This window comes from Danio aesculapii, chromosome 9, assembly GCF_903798145.1.
Source record: "Danio aesculapii chromosome 9, fDanAes4.1, whole genome shotgun sequence".
NCBI lineage: Eukaryota > Metazoa > Chordata > Actinopteri > Cypriniformes > Danionidae > Danio > Danio aesculapii.
The window spans coordinates 57,071,858-57,091,857 of NC_079443.1; the positions used below are offsets into that span (position 1 = coordinate 57,071,858).

The 20,000-nt window shown below is 34.8% G+C and overlaps 1 protein-coding gene across 1 annotated transcript in view; it reads left to right on the forward strand.

Annotated features, from left to right (window-relative positions):
* Positions 1-20,000, forward strand: part of scn1laa (sodium channel, voltage-gated, type I-like, alpha) — an 81,889-nt gene that overhangs the window by 60,578 nt on the left and 1,311 nt on the right. Inside the window, 7 exon segments of the mRNA XM_056466052.1 lie at positions 1,064-1,186; positions 7,412-7,684; positions 11,460-11,517; positions 11,640-11,773; positions 13,800-13,904; positions 15,827-16,093; positions 19,922-20,000. The exon segment at positions 19,922-20,000 is cut by the window's right edge and continues 390 nt beyond it. Coding sequence (XP_056322027.1) covers positions 1,064-1,186; positions 7,412-7,684; positions 11,460-11,517; positions 11,640-11,773; positions 13,800-13,904; positions 15,827-16,093; positions 19,922-20,000 — 1,039 coding nt within the window.

Consider the following 20,000-nt stretch of genomic DNA (forward strand, 5'->3'; position numbering starts at 1 on the left):
CATGGGCAAACTTGATCCTGGAGGGCCGGTGTCCCTGCAGAGTTTTGCTCCAACACTAATCAAACACACCTGAACACCCTAATTAGTGTCTTTAAGATCACTAGAAAGCTACAAGCAGGTGTGTTTGATTAGGGTTGGAGCAAAACTACGCAGGGACACCGGCCATCCAGGATCGAGTTTGCCTATCCCTGTGCTAACTCCAGTAATAAACAGCGCTCATCAGTGTAACATGCGGGGTTGGACGGTTTCATTTTTGTGCGGAGGGGGACTTTAAATTTGATTGACAAACTTACAATAGCTAAAGTGTTGTGTTAATCATCAACATTAAATTACATTCATATTACGCCTTACACCCGTTACGTTTTTTCAATGCAGTTTTTTCTTTGCTGCTATCTCTGTGGTCTCTGGCCAGGGGGAGGCTTAGCCTTCCCCAGCCTTACACACGCTCCGCCTATGCATGTAAACATAATTATTGGTTTATAGTAGACCATTTGTTTTCCTAAAACTAATGTTGTGCAATTACTTTTGCACCTTTAAAGCATTAGTTCACATAAAAATGTAATTTTTTATTGTAATTAATTGGAGGACAAGAGAGCTCCAGGATTTCCTCTAAAATATCTTCATTTGTGTTCTGAAGATGAACAAAAGTCTCAGGGGTCTTGAAGACATGAGGGTGGGCGATTAATAACAGAATTTACATTTTTGGGTGAACAAACCCGTTAAGTTTGCATTTGTTTCTAGAACTTGACATGTTTTGCATGATCTGCTTTAGTGAACAGAATGCCAAATCAGCTCCCAAACATATGACATCCTCCACAATATCAACGACAGCATCGTTATCTAGAAAGCAGTATCATGTGTGCTTGGAAATGATCATTTCTGGGTGTGTTAAACTGCGTGAGTGCTTGTGTCTCCGAGCGTTTAGATTGTTTGATGACAGCTGCTTGAGTGAATGGTGCATTTGTACATTTAAAATGGCCATTTTCCCCTGAGAAAGCAGAGTGAAATGATCAGGAAGGAAGGGATTGGTTTTTCTGCTAATCTCCTCTGTGTATATGTGTAGGTCTCTCTGATCAGCCTGGTGGCCAACGCCCTCAACTATTCAGAGCTGAGTGCCATCAAATCTCTGCGAACACTCAGAGCCTTCCGGCCGCTTCGGGCTCTCTCACGCTTTGATGGAATGAGGGTAAAATCTCTTCTTATGGACTTTTTGTTTGACTGTACATGCATATTTAGAAATAAACATGAATGTTAAACATAGAATTCACATACATAATGAAGCTGAAGTCAAACTTATTAGCACTGCGGTGATATTTGTATTCCTTTTTTAAATATTTCCCAAGTGATGTATGTTAGAGCAATAGATTTTTTTACAGCATTGTTTTTTCTTCTGGGAAATGTCTTATTTTATTTTGGCTGAGTAAGCAGCTTTTATAACAATTTAAGGTTAATATTGTTAGCAAGAAGAACCCACTGTTGTTCAATGACTTGTCTATTATTTATAAACTAATTTCGAGAGGAGCATGTGATTATTAGATTAGATTGGATTAGATTAGATTAGATTAGATTAGATTAGATTAGATTAGATTAGATTCAACTTTATTGTCATTACACATGTACACGTACAAGGCAACGAAATGCAGTATAGGTCTAACCAGCAGTGCAATAGCAGCAAGTGCAGGATACAGGTATAAGTTATAAAGTGCAGTCATAGAAAAACTATGGTGATATTTACAGATGGATGTACTATCAACATTATATACAGGTTGTATTAGTTATGAACAGAGATTTAAAATAAATCAATATATGTACAGGATGCTATTAATAGCAGAAGTGTGCAGATAGATAAACAATTACACATGTATATGTACAGTGAGTGTGTACATAATTACAAATGTCCATGTGCAGTGGGTATGTACAGTTCAAATAAGTGAATCAGTGCAATGTAGTGCAAATTTAAATGTGCAAATGTTAAACAGTGCAGTGATTGTGAGGAGTATAAGTTAGTTAGAGTCAGTGATTATGATTGAACGCGGCTGGTCCTGCATTAACTAACACGTAATTCACCAATCAGATGATTCCTAACTCACTCTAAATAACCAGAGTTTCTTAAGGCTGGCTCACACTGTGGGATTTTTTATAATCCTGAACGATTGTAGCACGTCAGACTGCATGAACATGGCTCCCATGTCAAACTGTAAGACTGAACGATAATGAAGACGCGCCAAACACGAAAGAAAACACCACTGGAGTTTGACGTCATCCACGCGTGACACTTTCACTTTCCAGTGTTCTGAAGTGATTGTTCACAGCAAAAGCGTGATTTTAGCAGTCCAAAAACATGCGCCATAAGTGAATTGATCAATCTAAATTAGCACTGTAGTCGAGCTCTTAACCAGCAGTATATCTCTACATACCAATTAGAATCTGCCATCAGCAAAATAAGATTTGTCACCAAAAATCATTCTGCTAGCTGAAACTGAGGGTAACACTTTATAATAACTACACACTATGAATCATTTACTAAACATTAGCATCTAGTGAATTCATTATTTGTTAAGCATTAACTCTACATTAATAAATGTTAGTAAGCAGTTTTTAACTGCAGCTACAAATGCTGTATTCTTGATTTATAAGCACCTATATAATGTGCTTAATAATTGTACTTTCATACTTTGTTAATGATTTATTTTTCATTACTAAATTAAGTATCGCATTATTTACAAACCAGTTGTATTTAAGAGTAGTTGAGGGTTTTTAGGATCATTCAGAATGAGTTAGTAAACGATTAATAAACTATTGAAATCAACATTTATATATTTTATTATTCAGGCGTATACTAATAGTTAATTTGTATGTTAATAAATGCTTCATTAACTCAACTTCATGCAGTTTTGTGACCTAATCTAAAGTGAGGACTAATTATGCTTTATAAATCCCTTATGAATGACAACTAAAGGCTCAGAATCAAATGAACAATAATCTTTGCAATATTTTCTAAAAAATAAAGTTACTGTACAACATTGCTGAATAACAGGTGTCAGAATATGACATAAAACTGGATAAAACAACAACAACAATATAATAATTTAACAATATAAGATGCAATGTTTAAACTCTACAGTTATTTTATTGTAGATAAGGTTTCAAAGATTTATTTTTAATTTGAAGTACAGTTTTATTTGTGTCTCTTTAAATGAAAAGGAATGAATAATGTCATTTTTCCTGTTTAGAATTTAACTGAGCCTTTATTTGTCATTTATAAGGGGTTTATAAAGCATAAATAGTCCTCACTTTAGATTAGGTCACAAAACTGCATGAGGTAATAAAGCATTTATTAACATACATAGTAACCCTTAATATATGCCTGAATGATAAGACATATAAACTTTGATTTCAATAGTTTATTAATCATTTACTAACTCATTCTGAATGATCCTAAAAACCCTCAACTACTCTTAAATACAAATGCTTTGTAAATAATGCAGTACTTAATTTAGTAATGAAAAATAAACCATTAACAAAGTATGAAAGTACAATTATTAAGCACATTATATAGGCGCTTATAAGTCAAGAATAGAGCATTTGTAGCTGCAGTTATAAACTGCTTACTAACATTTATTAATGTAGAGTTAATGCTTAACAGATAATGAATTCACTATTTGCTAATGCTTAATAAATCATTTATAGTGTGTAGTTATTATAAAGTGTTACCAAACTGGGAAAAAGTAATGGCCAAATTAGGACTCAAAATTACCACAGTGTGGAGGAAACATCCCAAACAGCACATAAGGGTTAAAATAATTAACCTAGTTAAGTTTTTAAATTGCACTTTAAGATGAATACTAATGTCTTGCAAAATAACTGGTAAAATAGTATACACTGTCATCATGTACAAATATAAAAAACTCAGTTAAAGGTGCAGCAGGTGATCGTCTTCAGAAACATGTTGTGTTGTGCTGGCTGAAAGTCTCTTCACATTCCAATAGTAATGATTAAAGTAAATGATCTAAATGTATTTATATGTGTTTTTATATTCTGGATAAGGCATGAAACTAAAAAAAAGTTCATCTAATTAAATAGTGTCCAAACTGTCTGTCAACAAATGTAGATTTGTACAACTGTGCAGCCATCACGCAGATCTGCCATTTAAGCGTACACTTGCACCGCGTTCATGATGTGCACGTGAGAGATACGGTCACCGCGGTAAAAATAAATGCTGAATCAAAACCTTTTAAAATCCTGAATCAATATTGGAGTTACTTTTGCATGCTGGAGGAAGGATGACACCAGGCTGAAGTATTTCTGCTAGACAGGTCATGTTCTGTTTTTAAACTATGTTAGTCACCCTAAGCTGATGTAGATTGTGTTGTTATGAATGGGTTTTATGCACAGAAGTGTTGTTCAGCCACTCAAATATCCCGGTGAAAGATTGATGTGTCTATTTTCAGCTTCATAAGGACCTTTTACAGCATCGATAATGAAGATTTGTATTTAGTTTAACAACAAAACATCAGTAAACAGCGCTATTCCGCCTAGCCTGCTTTACTGAGCTGAAGGTGCTTTTATATTCACATTGGTTCATTTTGAACAATGACAGCCTGCGACGCGCACTCTATATTGTTCACCGCCACTCTGAATATTCGCTCTGAATCAGCATGTCAGTATAATAAGTGTAATTCCTGCATGCCACCAGCCAAATACAAAGCATACAGTAAGCGCTTCAGGACAAAGCGTGTGAGAGAGTGAGACCAGCGATCCTTGCATGCTTGATATATTGCTCATTAGGCATGGGAGGGAGTGTGTTTCAAAGATATTATGCTTAACGGTTAGCATATAGGCAGATCACCTACTGCACCCTTAATTAAGCTGTTATGTTTAATGTATTGATGTAAATATAAGAGGGATTCATTACTGTGACATGATCCTGTATCTGCTCTTCATTCATGAGTTTCAGTCAGTGGTATTGTAGGAAGCATTGACGTGCAGATTTATATAATAAGCACAGGGTCGATAGTGCAGCGTTTTCCACAGAGATGTGATGGTGCGACGGCGTCCTCTCATGTGGCAAACACAGATGTCTCCTCTCCTTTGCTTTGTTTTATTGACGGTGTCTAGAAATGCACCGTCTTAACTGCTGAGTGCCTTTAACGTGTGTTTTTCTTTGTGTGTTTGTTGATTTACAGTAAACAGTAATACCGTGGCTTCACCGTGCATCCTAAAGGTCACGCTTTTTCATCCTAATCCGCCAGCGCTGTGCGCCGTTCATAATTCAATTCAGACGCTTTTAAATGGCAAGTCTGAGGACGGAAGATGAGTCTAGTCTGAAGAAAATCATCAATCAGCTTTATCAGTTTATTATGCTTTCTTTCTTTTCTTCTTTATGTCTGTTCTTTCTTTCTTTCTTTTTCTTTCTTTCTTTCTTTCTTTCTTTCTTTCTTCCTTTTCTTTCTTTCTTTCTTTTTTCTATTTTTTTTCTCTTTTCTTTCTTTCTTTTCTATTTTTTTTCTCTTTTTTCCTTTATTTATTTTTTTTCTTTCTTATTTCTTTCTTTATTTATTTTATTTTGTATATTTCTTTATTTCTTTCTTTTTTTCTTTCTTTCTTTCTTTTCTTTCTTTATTTTTATTTATGTATTTGTTTCTGTTTCTTTATTTTTTATTTTGGTATTTATTATTATTATTATTTCTTCTTTATTTATTTCTTTCTTTCTTTCTTTATTATTTATTGATTTCTTGTCTATTTTGTTTCTTTCTTTCTTTATTTTGTCTTTCTTTTATTTTTTCTATTTTCTTCTTTTTTTTTTCTTTCTTGTTATTTCTTCTTTCTTCTTTCTTATTCTATTCTTTACTTTCTTTTGTCTTTCTTTCTTGTTTTATTTTTTTCTTATTTCTTATGTCTTGTTTCTTTGTTTCTTTCTTTTTTCTATTTTTGTCTCTTTTCTTTCTTTCTTTCTTTCTTTCTTTCTTTCTTTCTTTCTTTCTTTCTTTCTTTCTATTTTTGTCTCTTTTTTTCTTTCTTTCTTTCTTTTTTCTTTCTTTCTTTCTTTCTTTCTTTCTTTTTTCTTTTGTCTATTTTATTCCTCCTTATCTTTCTTTCTGTCTTTCTTTCTTTCTTTCTTTCTTTGTCTTTTTTCTTTCTTCCTTTTCTTTCTTTCTTTCTTTCTTCTTTCTTCCTTTTCTTCCTTTTCTTTCTTCCTTTCTTCCTTTCTTTCTTTTGTTATTTTTTTCTTTCTTTCTTTCTTTCTTTCTTTCTTTCTTTCTTTCTTTCTTCCTTTTCTCCCTTTTCTTTCTTTCTTTCTTTCTTTCATTGCTTTTCTTTCTTTCTTTCTTTCTTTCTTTCTTTCTTTCTTTCTTTCTTTCTGTCTTTCTTTCTGTCTTTCTTTCTATTTTTGTCTCTTTTCTCCTTCTTCTTTCTTTCTTTCTTTCTTTCTTCTTTCTTTCTTCTTCCTTTTCTCCCTTTTCTTTCTTTCTTTCTTTCTTTCATTGCTTTTCTTTCTTTCTTTCTTTCTTTCTTTCTTTCTTTCTGTCTTTCTTTCTATTTTTGTCTCTTTTCTTCCTTCTTTCTTTCTTTCTTTCTTTCTTTTCTTTCTTTCTTTCTTTCTTTCTTTCTTTCTTTCTTTCTTTCTTTCTTAGTGTTTTTGTTTGCTTGTTTGTTTGTTTCTGTCTCTTTTCTCCCTTTGTTTCTTCTTTGTTATTTTTCTTTCTTGTTTTAAAGTGCAGTGTGGATGAGGGAAAACGGAGACATCTGAAAACGGAGACGCGGCTTCAGGCATTTACCTGTGTGATTGGGGCATTTTTCCTCAATATTAAGTAGCCTACACAAAATTAATTATTTATTAATTATTCATTAAAATTTATTATTTAGTTTTCCACTTAATTAATTGCAGTTTTCAATAAGAAATAAGCTGGAAAAACTCTTATTTTAGGTGTAAAAAGTTAAAGTAATTTATTTAAGTTGATTCAATGAGGCTTTTTTAGTGTACTGTAAATATTCCTAAATAATATACAGTTGAAGCCACCCCCACCCCCTGTATATTTTTCCCCAATTTCTGTTTTAACGGAAGAGATTTTTTCAGCACATTTCTAAACATAATATTTTTAATAACTCATTCTAATAACTGATTTATTTTATTATTGCCATAATGACAGTAAATAATATTTGACTAGATATTGTTCAAGACACTAGTATTCAGCTTTAAAGTGACATTTAAAGGCTTAGTTATATAATAATAAACATATTATAGGAAATACTGTGAAAAATCCCCTGCGTTAAACATTATTTGGGGAATATTTGAATAAGAAATTCACAGGAGGGCTAATAATTTTGACTGTATTTGAGCTGTAAAGCAAAATACTTCAATTATCATGGGACTACATTGTAAATGTATGATGTTTATATATCCTTGCAGGTGGTTGTGAATGCTCTTCTGGGCGCCATTCCCTCCATTATGAACGTCCTGCTCGTCTGCCTCATCTTTTGGCTCATTTTCAGCATTGTGGGCGTCAACTTCTTTGCTGGGAGGTTTTCTGAATGTATAAACATCACCACGGAGAAGCGCCTGCCTGTCTCAGTGATTTATAACAAGACAGACTGTGAAAGAATGGGGAAAGGAGTGCGCTGGAGAAATGTGATCATTAACTTTGACAATGTTGGGAATGGGTACCTGGCCCTGCTGCAGGTGGTAAGAATCTTTCCTCAGTAATTGGTGGGACAAAAAATATGGGAGATTTTTATTAGTAGTAATGGACCCCTTTTCACAAGCCTGTTATGACATGTTCAACGAGCATCACAATCTTAAATCCCTTTTAAAGTTTTTTCATATTTTTGATTTTTAAAAGGCATGTATATTCTATGCATTTATGAATGTAGTATATCATCTTTGCATCAAATTACAAAAAAACGAATTATCGCTTATGCTAGATGTTTCTAATGCAGCGTCTATGGGGCTGAGAGTAAATTTGACGTTATTCTCAATTTTTTTCTTTTTTTTGAAAGTCTTTATAACATCATTGTGGAGTTTCTTTCATTATTCCAGCAAAATAGGATTGTAAATAATGATTTGTTGTACTCTCCCATTAACTGCGCTCTAAGTTTACCTAAATATGACGCCTTCCGCTACAGAGAAACCCAGAAATGTGAAAAGGGGCCATATAGATGCACACTGTAAAAAGGTTTACGACAAAAAGTCAAGGCAACAAATATTTTTATGTTGCTTTAACTTATTTTAACGAGCTAATCAGATTTCAGCTAAATTTGTTAAGTTCTACAGAGTTTAACTTAGGGCTCTATTTGAATGATCTAGGCGCAGAGTCTAAAGCTCATGGCGCAAAAGCATTAAGGGCGTGTCTGAATCTACTTTTGCTATTTTAAGGACGGATAAATTTGCTTTGCGCCCCTGCACATGGTCTAACAGGGTTGTGCTTATTCTCTTAATGAGTTATCGGTGTGTTATGAGTATAACGGGCATTAAACCATTCAGAGTCTCATCTCCCATTCCCTTTAAGAGTCAGTTGTGTCACAACATGGCACATTTGCTAATTACATGGTGGACTTTGTAAGTGGAAAAACTGAACGCTTCACTAGTGGAAAAAATGGTTAAACAGAGCATCTGCAGTGCGAGGATAAAGAACGAGCCTCCTCCATTCAGCCTCTTTACTTTCTCTTTACTTTACTTTTATTCTTTACTTTATTCCTTTACTTTTGTGGATAAGGAAACAGTGTTTAACACACTCCAGTGAAGACATTTATTAGCCTGCATATTTAATTTAGTTTATTAAGCTCAAAGATTTCTTCAAAACTATTTCTAAATTCAGTTCTAATTTCCAGCAAATGAATAAATTAACAATAATAATGAAGTGTGGTCAAAAAACTGAGTTATATCTAAACACACGTCCTGTTCTTAGGAGAACAGATGAAGTTTAAAAGAACCAAGATAAACCCGGGAGAGGGAACTGAAGTTGCGCTAGCAAAATCAAAGAAATGAATATAACAAAATATTCCCTTAAACTCCTCCCCAAACCACTAAATAAGAAAACAGTATGAAAAGAAAAGTCTTCAGCGCCAAAAGTGCCCTGAACTTACACTGATCTGAAAAATAAAAATACAAAATCAGCGCACTTCGCTAACTAGTGTGTCTATACATCAATAATCCTGCATGCAAAATATGTATGTCACGTGACTTACTATGTTGTTCCAGATCTCCCTTGTCATAAGTCACAGAAGGATTTTTAATAGAGCATTAGCGGGCTAGAGATGTAAAAACAGACATCAGAACTCTCAAACAAATCTCACTCAAAGTCAACATCAGTAAATTTCAATCAAAGTCAACATCAGTAAATCTCACTCAAAGTCAACATCCGTAACAGCTACAAAACACACGGACACCACCAAACAGACAACAAGCCAAAACAACAACAACAGCAGCAGCAGCTGATCTCTTCCCGTTGCCGCTTCCTATTTAAAGGGCTCTGCAACAAGCGTGATTGGCAGAGAGAGAAGTCGTCGTCACATGGTTGATTTAGATCGACAGTCCTGTCAACCAATAGTGCTTTGAAGGTACCTGTAAAAATGATAGGGCCGGTAGAGAGAGAGAGAGTGAGAGAGAGAGAGAGACGGATAGAGACAGAAAGAACATACACGCAAAACTGTGCGGTTCATAACAGTGTTGATGAATATCCTGTGTGTATTAAGCAAAATGAACATGTTTAAGGCACACAACTAATGAGCTCTGCGCTGGACTATAGAGTAGCTTTCAGCCGGTCAATTGCTCAGTCTATTATAGTTCCTCATAATAGCAACGCACCAACCATGCACCGTAACACACCGCCATTCTAGCCCAACACACCTATGAGTCCACAAAGTAGCACAAATGGATTTGCGATTTAAACAACTTGACGCAAAACGGGAAAATTAGGGTTGCGCTGGTCTGAAAATCCCAACAAATTGCACCAAACACGTCTTGCATCTTCTTGCGCCGGGTGTATAATAGGGCCCTTAATGTTTTTAGTGAGTTTGTGTAGCGTCCTGGTTAAAAGAAAATTAAGGGGCCCTAAAATGTGTTTTTTTTATTGCTGTTGTTTACAATTGTTTTATGAATTGCATATTAATTTGTTGTGCCATTTTATGTGTTTATAAGTGTTAGATTATAGTGTTAATACTTCAATATCTGTATGGGTTTAATTATTTAAAGGTGCTGTATGTAAGTTTTTGGTTCTTCTAATGCATAAAATACCATAATATGTTGGCAGATATTTAAGAAACATGCCGAGTGAACATTCTCGTTCGTCTGAAAAACAATGAAGTCAGATATTCTGCTTTGAAAATGTTAGTTACGTGCCGAAACGCTGTCTTTGTTTTGGTTCTTTCAACCCGCCCAATGCCAGTTTAGCCACTTATATTTCAGCACTCTGGGTTGTCTCAAAGTATGCAAAGTGTGACCTCTGGTGGACAGTAGCAGACTCGGAAATGAGACGCAGATTCAGAGTTCCACATGAGATTATTAATGAGCAAATAATAGAAATATTACAAACGTAAACATTAGGTGAGCAGGTTATTTTGTAACCACGTGTCCTAACAACACGCTACATCACGAGATTTGCAGTGATAAGCAATTAGGCTGTTTGCACCAGACAAAACATGACAGAAATTTAAACACAGCCATTCAGAAGCACAGAATAGTGCACTTACTGCACTCCAGCGAAATGGTAAGGTTTATAATATAATTAATACATATTAAATATCTTTAACATTATTAAATGTAGATGCTGAATCATTGATATTTTAGTCTCGTCAATCTGGCAACCTGCACTTGCATGTGTTTTGAAGCAGGCGTGCAAGACCTAGTTCCACCTCTGGCTGTCAAACTCGTGTACTGCACATTGAAAGTTTTAGTCATGAGTTTTATTGTTTGCTTTTGGACTTTATTTTACTTTAATGTCTGTATGGGTTTAGCTGTTTTATATTTGTTTTACATTTTGTTATTTTACATGTAAATCTAAATGAAAAAGAGACTTGTTTTATTAGTAAATAACTAGAATAAATTGTGATAATATAGGTAACACTTTATTTTGATGGTCTATTTGAGTATTAGTTGACTGTCTGCTTAATATATGTTGATACTGCTCCTTCAACAGACATTTAACTGACTATAAGAAACTTTGTAAGTGCATGTCAACTTACACTAACCCTAACCCCAACCTTAACCCCAACCTAACAGTGTTCTTATAATCTAATGAGAATTAGTTCCAATGCAACTTAATTTCGACAAACGGACCATCAAAATAAAGTGTGACCTAATTATTTATTCCATATATTTTTATATAAATATAAAATAAATATATTCATATTTATTCCAATATTATATCCATAATTATTTTAGTGTGTTTATTTTAGTTTTAGTTAATAATAAATAATATATAGTCACAAATATAATATGTAATTTTTTATTTTCATTTCAGGCAACATTTAAAGGGTGGATGCCTATTATGTATGCAGCGGTAGACTCTCGTAATGTAAGTCTTCTCTTACATTCTCATACCAAACAACTCTTTTTTTGATCATAGATAAACACAATTGAATGATAAATATTACTTAATCACACTGGCACGTTTTGTCCTTTATTATATGCCTACAGCCAGAAGAACAGCCGGAGTATGAGGTGAATCTGTACATGTACCTTTATTTTGTCATCTTCATCATCCTTGGAGCCTTTTTCACATTAAACCTCTTCATTGGAGTCATCATTGACAACTTTAATCAGCAGAAGAAAAAGATAAGTATTTACACAGTCATCTAAGCTTGATTATATTACTTCTAAAACTTCTAATAATTTCAGACTAAGGTTGACATTAGAGCTTTCTCAAATATTAGTTTGTTGTCTGCCTCTTCAAATACATGCCAAGTAGTAGTTGTATCATTTTAATTTCATTAGCTCTCCTGTGAAATTTGTAGTCTTTTCATTTTAATTAATTTCCAATTTGATGATTAACAGAGCAAATAAACATGTTTACCGTATTACAGTATACATTTTTACATTAGTATACATATACAGTCTTATTTTGGCTGATAAAAGTTGATAAATCAATGCAGAGAAATTTAAGGCCCTTAAAAATTATTAAAAGGTCTTAAATGCTATTTTACAAGGTGTTAAATGTTATATCATTTTTGATTATGCAATGTATGGTTGTATGCTAAAGTTTGCCTGAATTAAATATGCTAATATCAGGAGGCTGTGTAGCTTATTAAATCAATTTAATCCATCTAGATTTGAGATCATGCAGCTTTGTTTACTGCAGTAACCAAGCAAAACACCATTATTTCTGCAGTTCTATAGGGGTCAACCTGCCGAATTAGCTAGATTGGATAGATTTTTATTGAGTATATGAGTAATGTTTTAGTTTTGCATTAGTTTCTTACAATAATATTTAGTACATATACTGCAAGTTAAAATCTCGCCAGTGTTTCTGGTTGAAACCTAAAGTGGTTATAAGGTCTTAAAATTTATGGAAAGAGTCTTAAAAAAGATATTAAAAGGTATTGAATTTCACTTTTATTCCAGCATAGACTCTGAATGCAAAAAATATATACACTACCTGACAAAAGTCTTGTCGTCGATCCCAATTGTTAGAGCAACAGATAATAACTTGATTTCTAGTTGATCATTTGGAAAAGTGGCAGAAGGTCGATTTTTCTGCTGAATCATCTGTTGAGCTGCATCCCAATCATCACAGATACTGCAGAAGACCTATTGGAACCCGCATGGAGCCAAGATTCTTACAGAAATCAGTCAAGTTTGGTAAAGGAAAAATTATGGTTTGGGTTACATTCAGTATGGGGGCGTGCGAGAGATCTGCAGAGTGAATGGCAACATCAACATCCTGAGGTATCGACATTTGTGCTGCCCATTAAATTACAAACCACAGAAGAGGGCAAATTCTTCAGCAGGATAGCGCTCCTTCTCATACTTCAGCCTCCACATCAAAGTTCCTGAAAGCAAAGAAGGTCAAGGTGCTCCAGGATTGGCCAGCCCAGTCACCAGACATAAACATTATTGAGCATGTCTGGGGTTAGATGGAGGAGGCGTTGAAGATGAATCCAAATAATCTTGATGAACTGAGAGTCCTGCAAGAACGCTTTCTTTGCCATTCCAGATGACTTTATTAATCAGTGATTTGAGTCATTGCAGAGATGTATGGATGCAGTCCTCCAATCTCATGATGGAGTCAGACACAATATTCATTCTGTTTCCACTGCAGCATGACTTTATATTCTTTACTGGACAATATTTCTGTTCAGTGACAAGAGTTTTGTCTAACCAAAGTCAGACCTTACTGTCCTCATTAAATAATTAAAAATGTCATGATCATATTTTATTTTGGTAAAATAAGCGTAATCTAGAGGCCTTTGCCTTTCATATAAGCCACTTCTGATACCAAATAATCAACTAGACGTCAAGTTATAATTTATTATTTATTTATTTAGTGTATGTATTGCAATAACTTGCCTAATTAAACTAAATAAGCATTTAAATTGCACTTTAAGATAATACTAATTTCTAATATTAAAATACTAATATCTTGTAAAATAGTGTCATCATGACAAAAACAAAAGTGGAAATGAGTTATTACAACTATTATTTTTAAAAATGTGTTTATCTTTCCATCAAGCAGCACTTAATAAATAATAACAAAACATTACACTAATAATTTTGTCTCCAACTGTACTGTTTGTTTAAATGATAAAATCAAAGCTTGCTTGGTTTTCACCCCAAAATGATCTTTTCTGTTTTCTTCTTTTACTTTGGGGGTCAGGATATTTTCATGACGGAAGAACAGAAGAAATATTACAACGCGATGAAGAAACTAGGCTCAAAGAAACCTCAAAAACCCATTCCAAGACCAAATGTAAGCAAAAATATCTGTCTTTTCATGATGTCTCTTCAGAACTCTTGCTTGCTCTTTTCCAAGTTGCTTGCTTTTCATTACACGAAATAAATTTTTCTGTGCATGTGGACTACATATCACTACTGCATTAACGGGATAGTACACTCAAACATAAAAATCTGTAACTATTGACATCCATAGCAGGAAAAACAAATACCAGGTTCATACGATGCTGGAAAACCTGGAGATGTCATGGAAATTTATCAAGTCATTTTTCAGGCCTGTAAAACATTTGGAAAAACAAATAAACCCAAAATGTTTTGGAAAAGTCATGGAGATTGAAGTCTTATGGAAACAGAAGGCAACATTTCTCCAATATTTTCATACAGACATCAAGATAATTTCTAAAAACTATTTTACTGATATCAAAATAAACAAACTATGTAGATTTTCACTTATTTTATATGCTGTAATGAATTTGAACGTGCATTTTTTTCTTATTTACCATGTGTACGTAGACATGGAATTTTAGTAGTAAAAATGTGTATAAACCCTGAAATACTATGGAAGTCAATGGTTACAGGTTTTCAGCTTTCTTCAAAATATCTACTTTTGTGTTTAACAGAAGAAAGAAACACAAATGGGTTTGGAATGATTAGGTGTAAAGTAAATGATGACAGAATTTTAATTTTGGGGTGAACTATCCCATTAAATGGAGCTTAAAAAAAACTGATATTGCTTCCATTAAAGGCGCAGTATGTAATCGTCATCATCATGGCAGTTGTAGTCTTCATTACATCCTATGAGACTCCTGCAGAAATCAGGTTGATGGATGATCTAAACAAGTGGTGTAGTCCTAAAAAAAAAGGTGGTGTACTATTACCCACTCAATCCAAATTTAAAAGTAGGCAAAGAACTGACGAATGTCAACGTTTCTTAATTCATAGCTATATATATATATATATATATATATATATATATATATATATATATATACACTAAACATCAGTTACCTGTTAAGAGTTACATTTTCACTGGGAGAAAACATCTGTGCTGAGGGGAGCGCCGAGGAAACAAGTTTTTCCATAGCAAAAAACTCCAAATATGCAGATATTCTAACAATCTATCGATAAACACACACCTTGTGCTCACGGTCTGCACAGCTGTGGTTTGCTGACTAATGAAAAGCAAGTTGAAATGGAGGAGCGGAATTCTGACTGAGGCGATCATTTAGTAGTGTTACAGTTCATGAGGTAATCGCAAAAGTTTTAGGGGGGCTGAATGGAAATAAAGGAGGGCTAAAGCGACGCCCCTGCTGTTTATTAATTTTACTTGAATATTTCAATGATACATCATCAAGCTGATTTGTTATGATCTTCGAAAAACTCACAAAATGTTCTCAAAGTTGCTGTGGTGGTCAGGGGGCGGGGGAATGGCACAAGTTAAACAAAAATGCACCAACTGCAACAAATGAAGATGTGAGTTAAAAACATTTGGTATACCATTAACAGGAAGACGCGAATACGCATAAATTAGGGACGTTTAATCACTAAAACAAGTGAGTATACCAAGGGTATGATCCTCAGAAGTCGTAATACCCAAACAGCTCATAGAAAAAAGTAGGCATACTGAGTATACGTGAGTATAGCAAGGACTACACCACTGATCTAAACCATGCGGAGCATATTTATCTGTCCTTTAAATTGCAAAAGTGGATTCGGACATACGCGTAATGCTTTTGCGCCATGCCCTTTAGCCTTTGCGCCTAGACCATTAAAATAGAGCCCTAAGACTTTAAATCGCCTAAGAGTGGATAAAATCCCCATCCCCAACAGCACACAAGAGTTACAAATAGTGCATATTGTGCCTTTAAACCGATCTTTTCTTGTTTGCAAATGTCTTCTGTAAAAGCTTTTTCGGATCTTACATTTCCTTCATTTCAGAACAAGATTCAAGGACTCATCTTTGACCTGGTAACCAAACAGGCCTTTGACATTTTCATTATGGTCCTGATCTGGCTCAACATGGTCACTATGATGCTGGAGACGGAGAATCAGTCGACTGAAATGACCCAAGCGCTCTACTTGATCAATGTCATCTTCATTGTGCTCTTTACCACCGAATGCGTCCTAAAGATGATCGCACTGCGCCATTACTTCTTCACCATTGGCTGGAACGTATTCGACTTTATCGTGGTCATCCTGTCTATAGTTGGTAAGATCTGCAGCAAGACGAGAGATTGACCCTTTATCAACAGACAATTAAAGGGGAAATGAAGCACTCAGTCAAGTTTACATTATTTTGTACATTGGATTCCACTTTAATGAAAAGAAACTCTATTAATGTAACCATTTAGAATAAAACGGCATGTTTTACTATAGCTTTAGACCTAGGGCGCCGCCATCTCAGCTGAACAGATACAGTGAGAGTAAGGGAGTTGAACATGGAAACTGGAAAGCCTAATTAACCCAATGCATGAAGTTGTGGACGTCTAGCTGGTGTAAATACAAGCATCAGATGTCTATCTTATATAAAAGTAAAGATATTTATTCTATTTTTCTTTTGTCCTCTTTTAATTTCTGATCATTTGATTTCACTTTGATTCACTCTGTATTACGCTGCCTGACTGCCTGTCTGGGTTTCAACCATGGTAGTACCGGACTGAACACAGAGACTGGACAGCCTAATTTAACCCAATGCATGAAGTTGTAGGACGTGGAGCTGGTGGCAAATACAAGCATCAAATGTCTGTCTAATATGTAAAAATATATATTTATTCTATTTTTCTTTTGTCCCCTTTTAATTACCAATCATTTGATGCGCTTTAATTCAGTCTCTGTATTACGCTGCCTGACTGCCTGTCTGGGTTTCAACCATGGTAGTAACGGACTGAACACAGGCACTGGACAGCCTAATTTAACCCAATGCATGAAGTTGTGGAAGTGCATCGCAGATCTGGTGCAAATACAACAAATACAAGCATTTAAGTGTAACGAACCAGACAGAATACCAGAGGTGCGGGGAAAATAAGCACAGTTTATTAGGGAAAAGTTCAACACAGGCAGGCTCACGTATGCGGAGCCTCGGCGGTGCACAGCACTGGAAAAGTTCACCAAAGTTCCAATGAGAACAGAAGGGACCCACTTGACTGGTCAGTGAAGGAGGAGAGCTGGTGATTGCTGACAAACCCGGCTGGGACAGGGTTCAGACAGGCTCTTGAGAGCTGGCAGAGCAGAGTGGAGGTAAGAGCTGAGAGCACACACTAAAAGGCACGATAGACCGGACTTACTGGACAGGACAAATCACAGGTTGAGTTAGAGTGGTTGATCCACAAACAACGAGACGCACAACTAATACAGTATAATAATCTGAGAACACAGAGGTATAAATAGAGACGCTAATAAGCTACAAGTGGAGCCAGGTGCTAAGGCAATGATAGTTAATGGGGAGGGTTCTACAGCTGAGAGACAAAAAAAACAATACTGAGAGTGAGAGAATTAATGAGATCAGACCTGGCCGATGACATTAAGTGTCTTAAGTTGAGTATTTTTCTTTGTTAATACCTCTCGTTTGATGCACTTTGGTCAACTCTCTCATGCTTCTCCAGCACTGCATGATGAGTGGATTTACATTCAGACTAATGCAACAATTAAAATGATACATGACTTCACGCTTTACTAAGTCACATCTGTGTGGATTATGTCAAGACATATTGCCTCTAAGTCGATCAACTCGATCTCTCATTATGTATGAAAGATAAAACCTGCCATAAGAAACACAGAGCCGATCTTTGGTTTGGTTTGAACACGAAAGACGAGGGGCTGTAGGAGTGAAAGTGAATGTACCCACCCCCCATTACGTCAGTAGCGGACCTTGTTGAAACCATGGTTGAAACCCATACAGGCAGTTAGGCAGCGTAATTTAGAGAGTGGATCATTACTGACGTAATGGAGGTGGGTATTTTCGCTTTTCACTCCTACAGCCCCCTCGTCTCTTTCATGTTCAAACCAAACTAAGATCGGCGGTGTGTTTTCTTATGGCAGGTTTTTATCCTTCATACATGTTGAGAGATCGAGTTGATCGACTTAAAAAAAGGGAATATGTCTTGACATAATCCACACAGATGTGACTTTGTAAAGTGTGAAATGTATCATTTTAATTGTTGCATTAGTCTGAATTAAATCCCCTCATCAGGGAATCAAACGAGAGGTATTAAAAAAAGAAAAATACACAACTTAAGACACTTAATTGCTTGTATTTGTTGTATTTGCACCAGCTCCACGTCCACAACTTGCATTGGGTTAAATTAGGCTGTCCAGTCTCTTTGTTCAGTCCGTTACTACCATAGTTGAAACCCAGACAGGCAGTCAGGCAGCATAACATAGAGAGTGAATCAAAGCGCATCAAACAATCAGTAATTAAAAGGGGAAAAAGAAGAAATACATATATATATATATATATATATATATATATATATATATATATATATATATATATATATATATATATATATATATATACTTTTATATTAGACACACATCTGATGATTGTATTTGCAACAGCTCCACATCCACAACTTCACGCATTGGGTTAAATTAGGTTTTACAGCCTCCATTTTCAGTCATTTACTTCCACTGTATCTGTTCAGCTGAGGGAACGGAACCAACCCGTGACATCAGACACAGCGATATTCCAAGATGGTGGCGCCCCTAGGTCTAAAATCTATAGTAGAACACGCCGTTTTCTGCTAAATGCTTACATTAATCGAGTTTGTTTCATATATTTTCATTAAAGTGGAATCCAATGTACAAAATTTTGTAAACTTGACTGAGTGCTTCATTTCCCCTTTAAGTCCGTATTAAGGGGCGTTCCTGTATATTTTTCCCCAAGTTTCTGTTTAAACAGATTTCTAATCACTCATTTCTAATAACTGATTTATTTTATCTTTGCCATGATGACAGTGCATTAATTTCATTAGATATTTTTTCAAGGTACTAGTATTCAGCTTAAAGTGACATTTAAGGCTTAACTAGGGTTAATTAGGCAGATTAGGGTAATTAGGTGAGTCATTGGATAACAATGGTTTGTTCAGTAGACTGTCAAAAAATATTGCTTAAAGAGGCTAATAATTTTAACCTTAAAATGGGTTTTAAAAAATTAAAACCTGCTTTTATTCTTGTCGAAATAAAACAAATAAGACTTTCTCCAGTAGAAAACATATTATCAGACATACTGTGAAAATTTCCTTGCTCTGTTAAACATAATTTGGGAAATGATTGAAAAATTACTGGAAACATGCTATGCATGTATGTGGGCATGTCTCTAACAGAAGTCATCGAGCAGTACTTTAGCAACATGCTAATTCTTACTGGAAACCTGCTAACAACACACTAATCTATAATAAAAACATGCTAATTCATACTAGAAACATATTAGCAACATAGAAACATGCTGATAACTGCAATTCATTTTAATAAGTGAAGTTTAACACGTGAACACAATTTTTTGATAATCTTAGTAATAAATATAATACACATCCCCAGTACAATCAGTATATATCTTGTCGTATTAGACATGTCTCTAACCGAAGTCCTCAAGAAGTACTTTATTAACATGTTAAGTCATACTGGAAACATGCTAACAATATGCTAATCAATATTAAAAACATGCTAGCAACATGGTAACTCATAGCCTACTAAAACCCTTTTAACATGCTAATTCATATTACATATATGTAAAACATGTTAATTCACGCTAAAACATGCTAATTCATACTAGAAAAATGTTAGCAACATGGTAATTCACACTAAATCATATTAACAACATGCTAATTCATACTAAATGTATGTTAAAACATGCTAATTTATGCTAAAACATGCTTAATCATACTAGAAACATGTTTAGCAGCATGATAACTTGTTCTGGAAACATAACAACAATTCATGCTAATAAGCTAAGTGAATGCAAGTTTTTGATCACCCTAGTAAATAGTTTAAACCACATCCCCAGTATAACCAGTATATATCTTGTCGTTTCAGGCATGTCTCTAACAAGAAGTTATCAAGAAGTACTTTGTTTCACCCACTTTGTTTCGTGTCATTCGTCTGGCCCGGATCG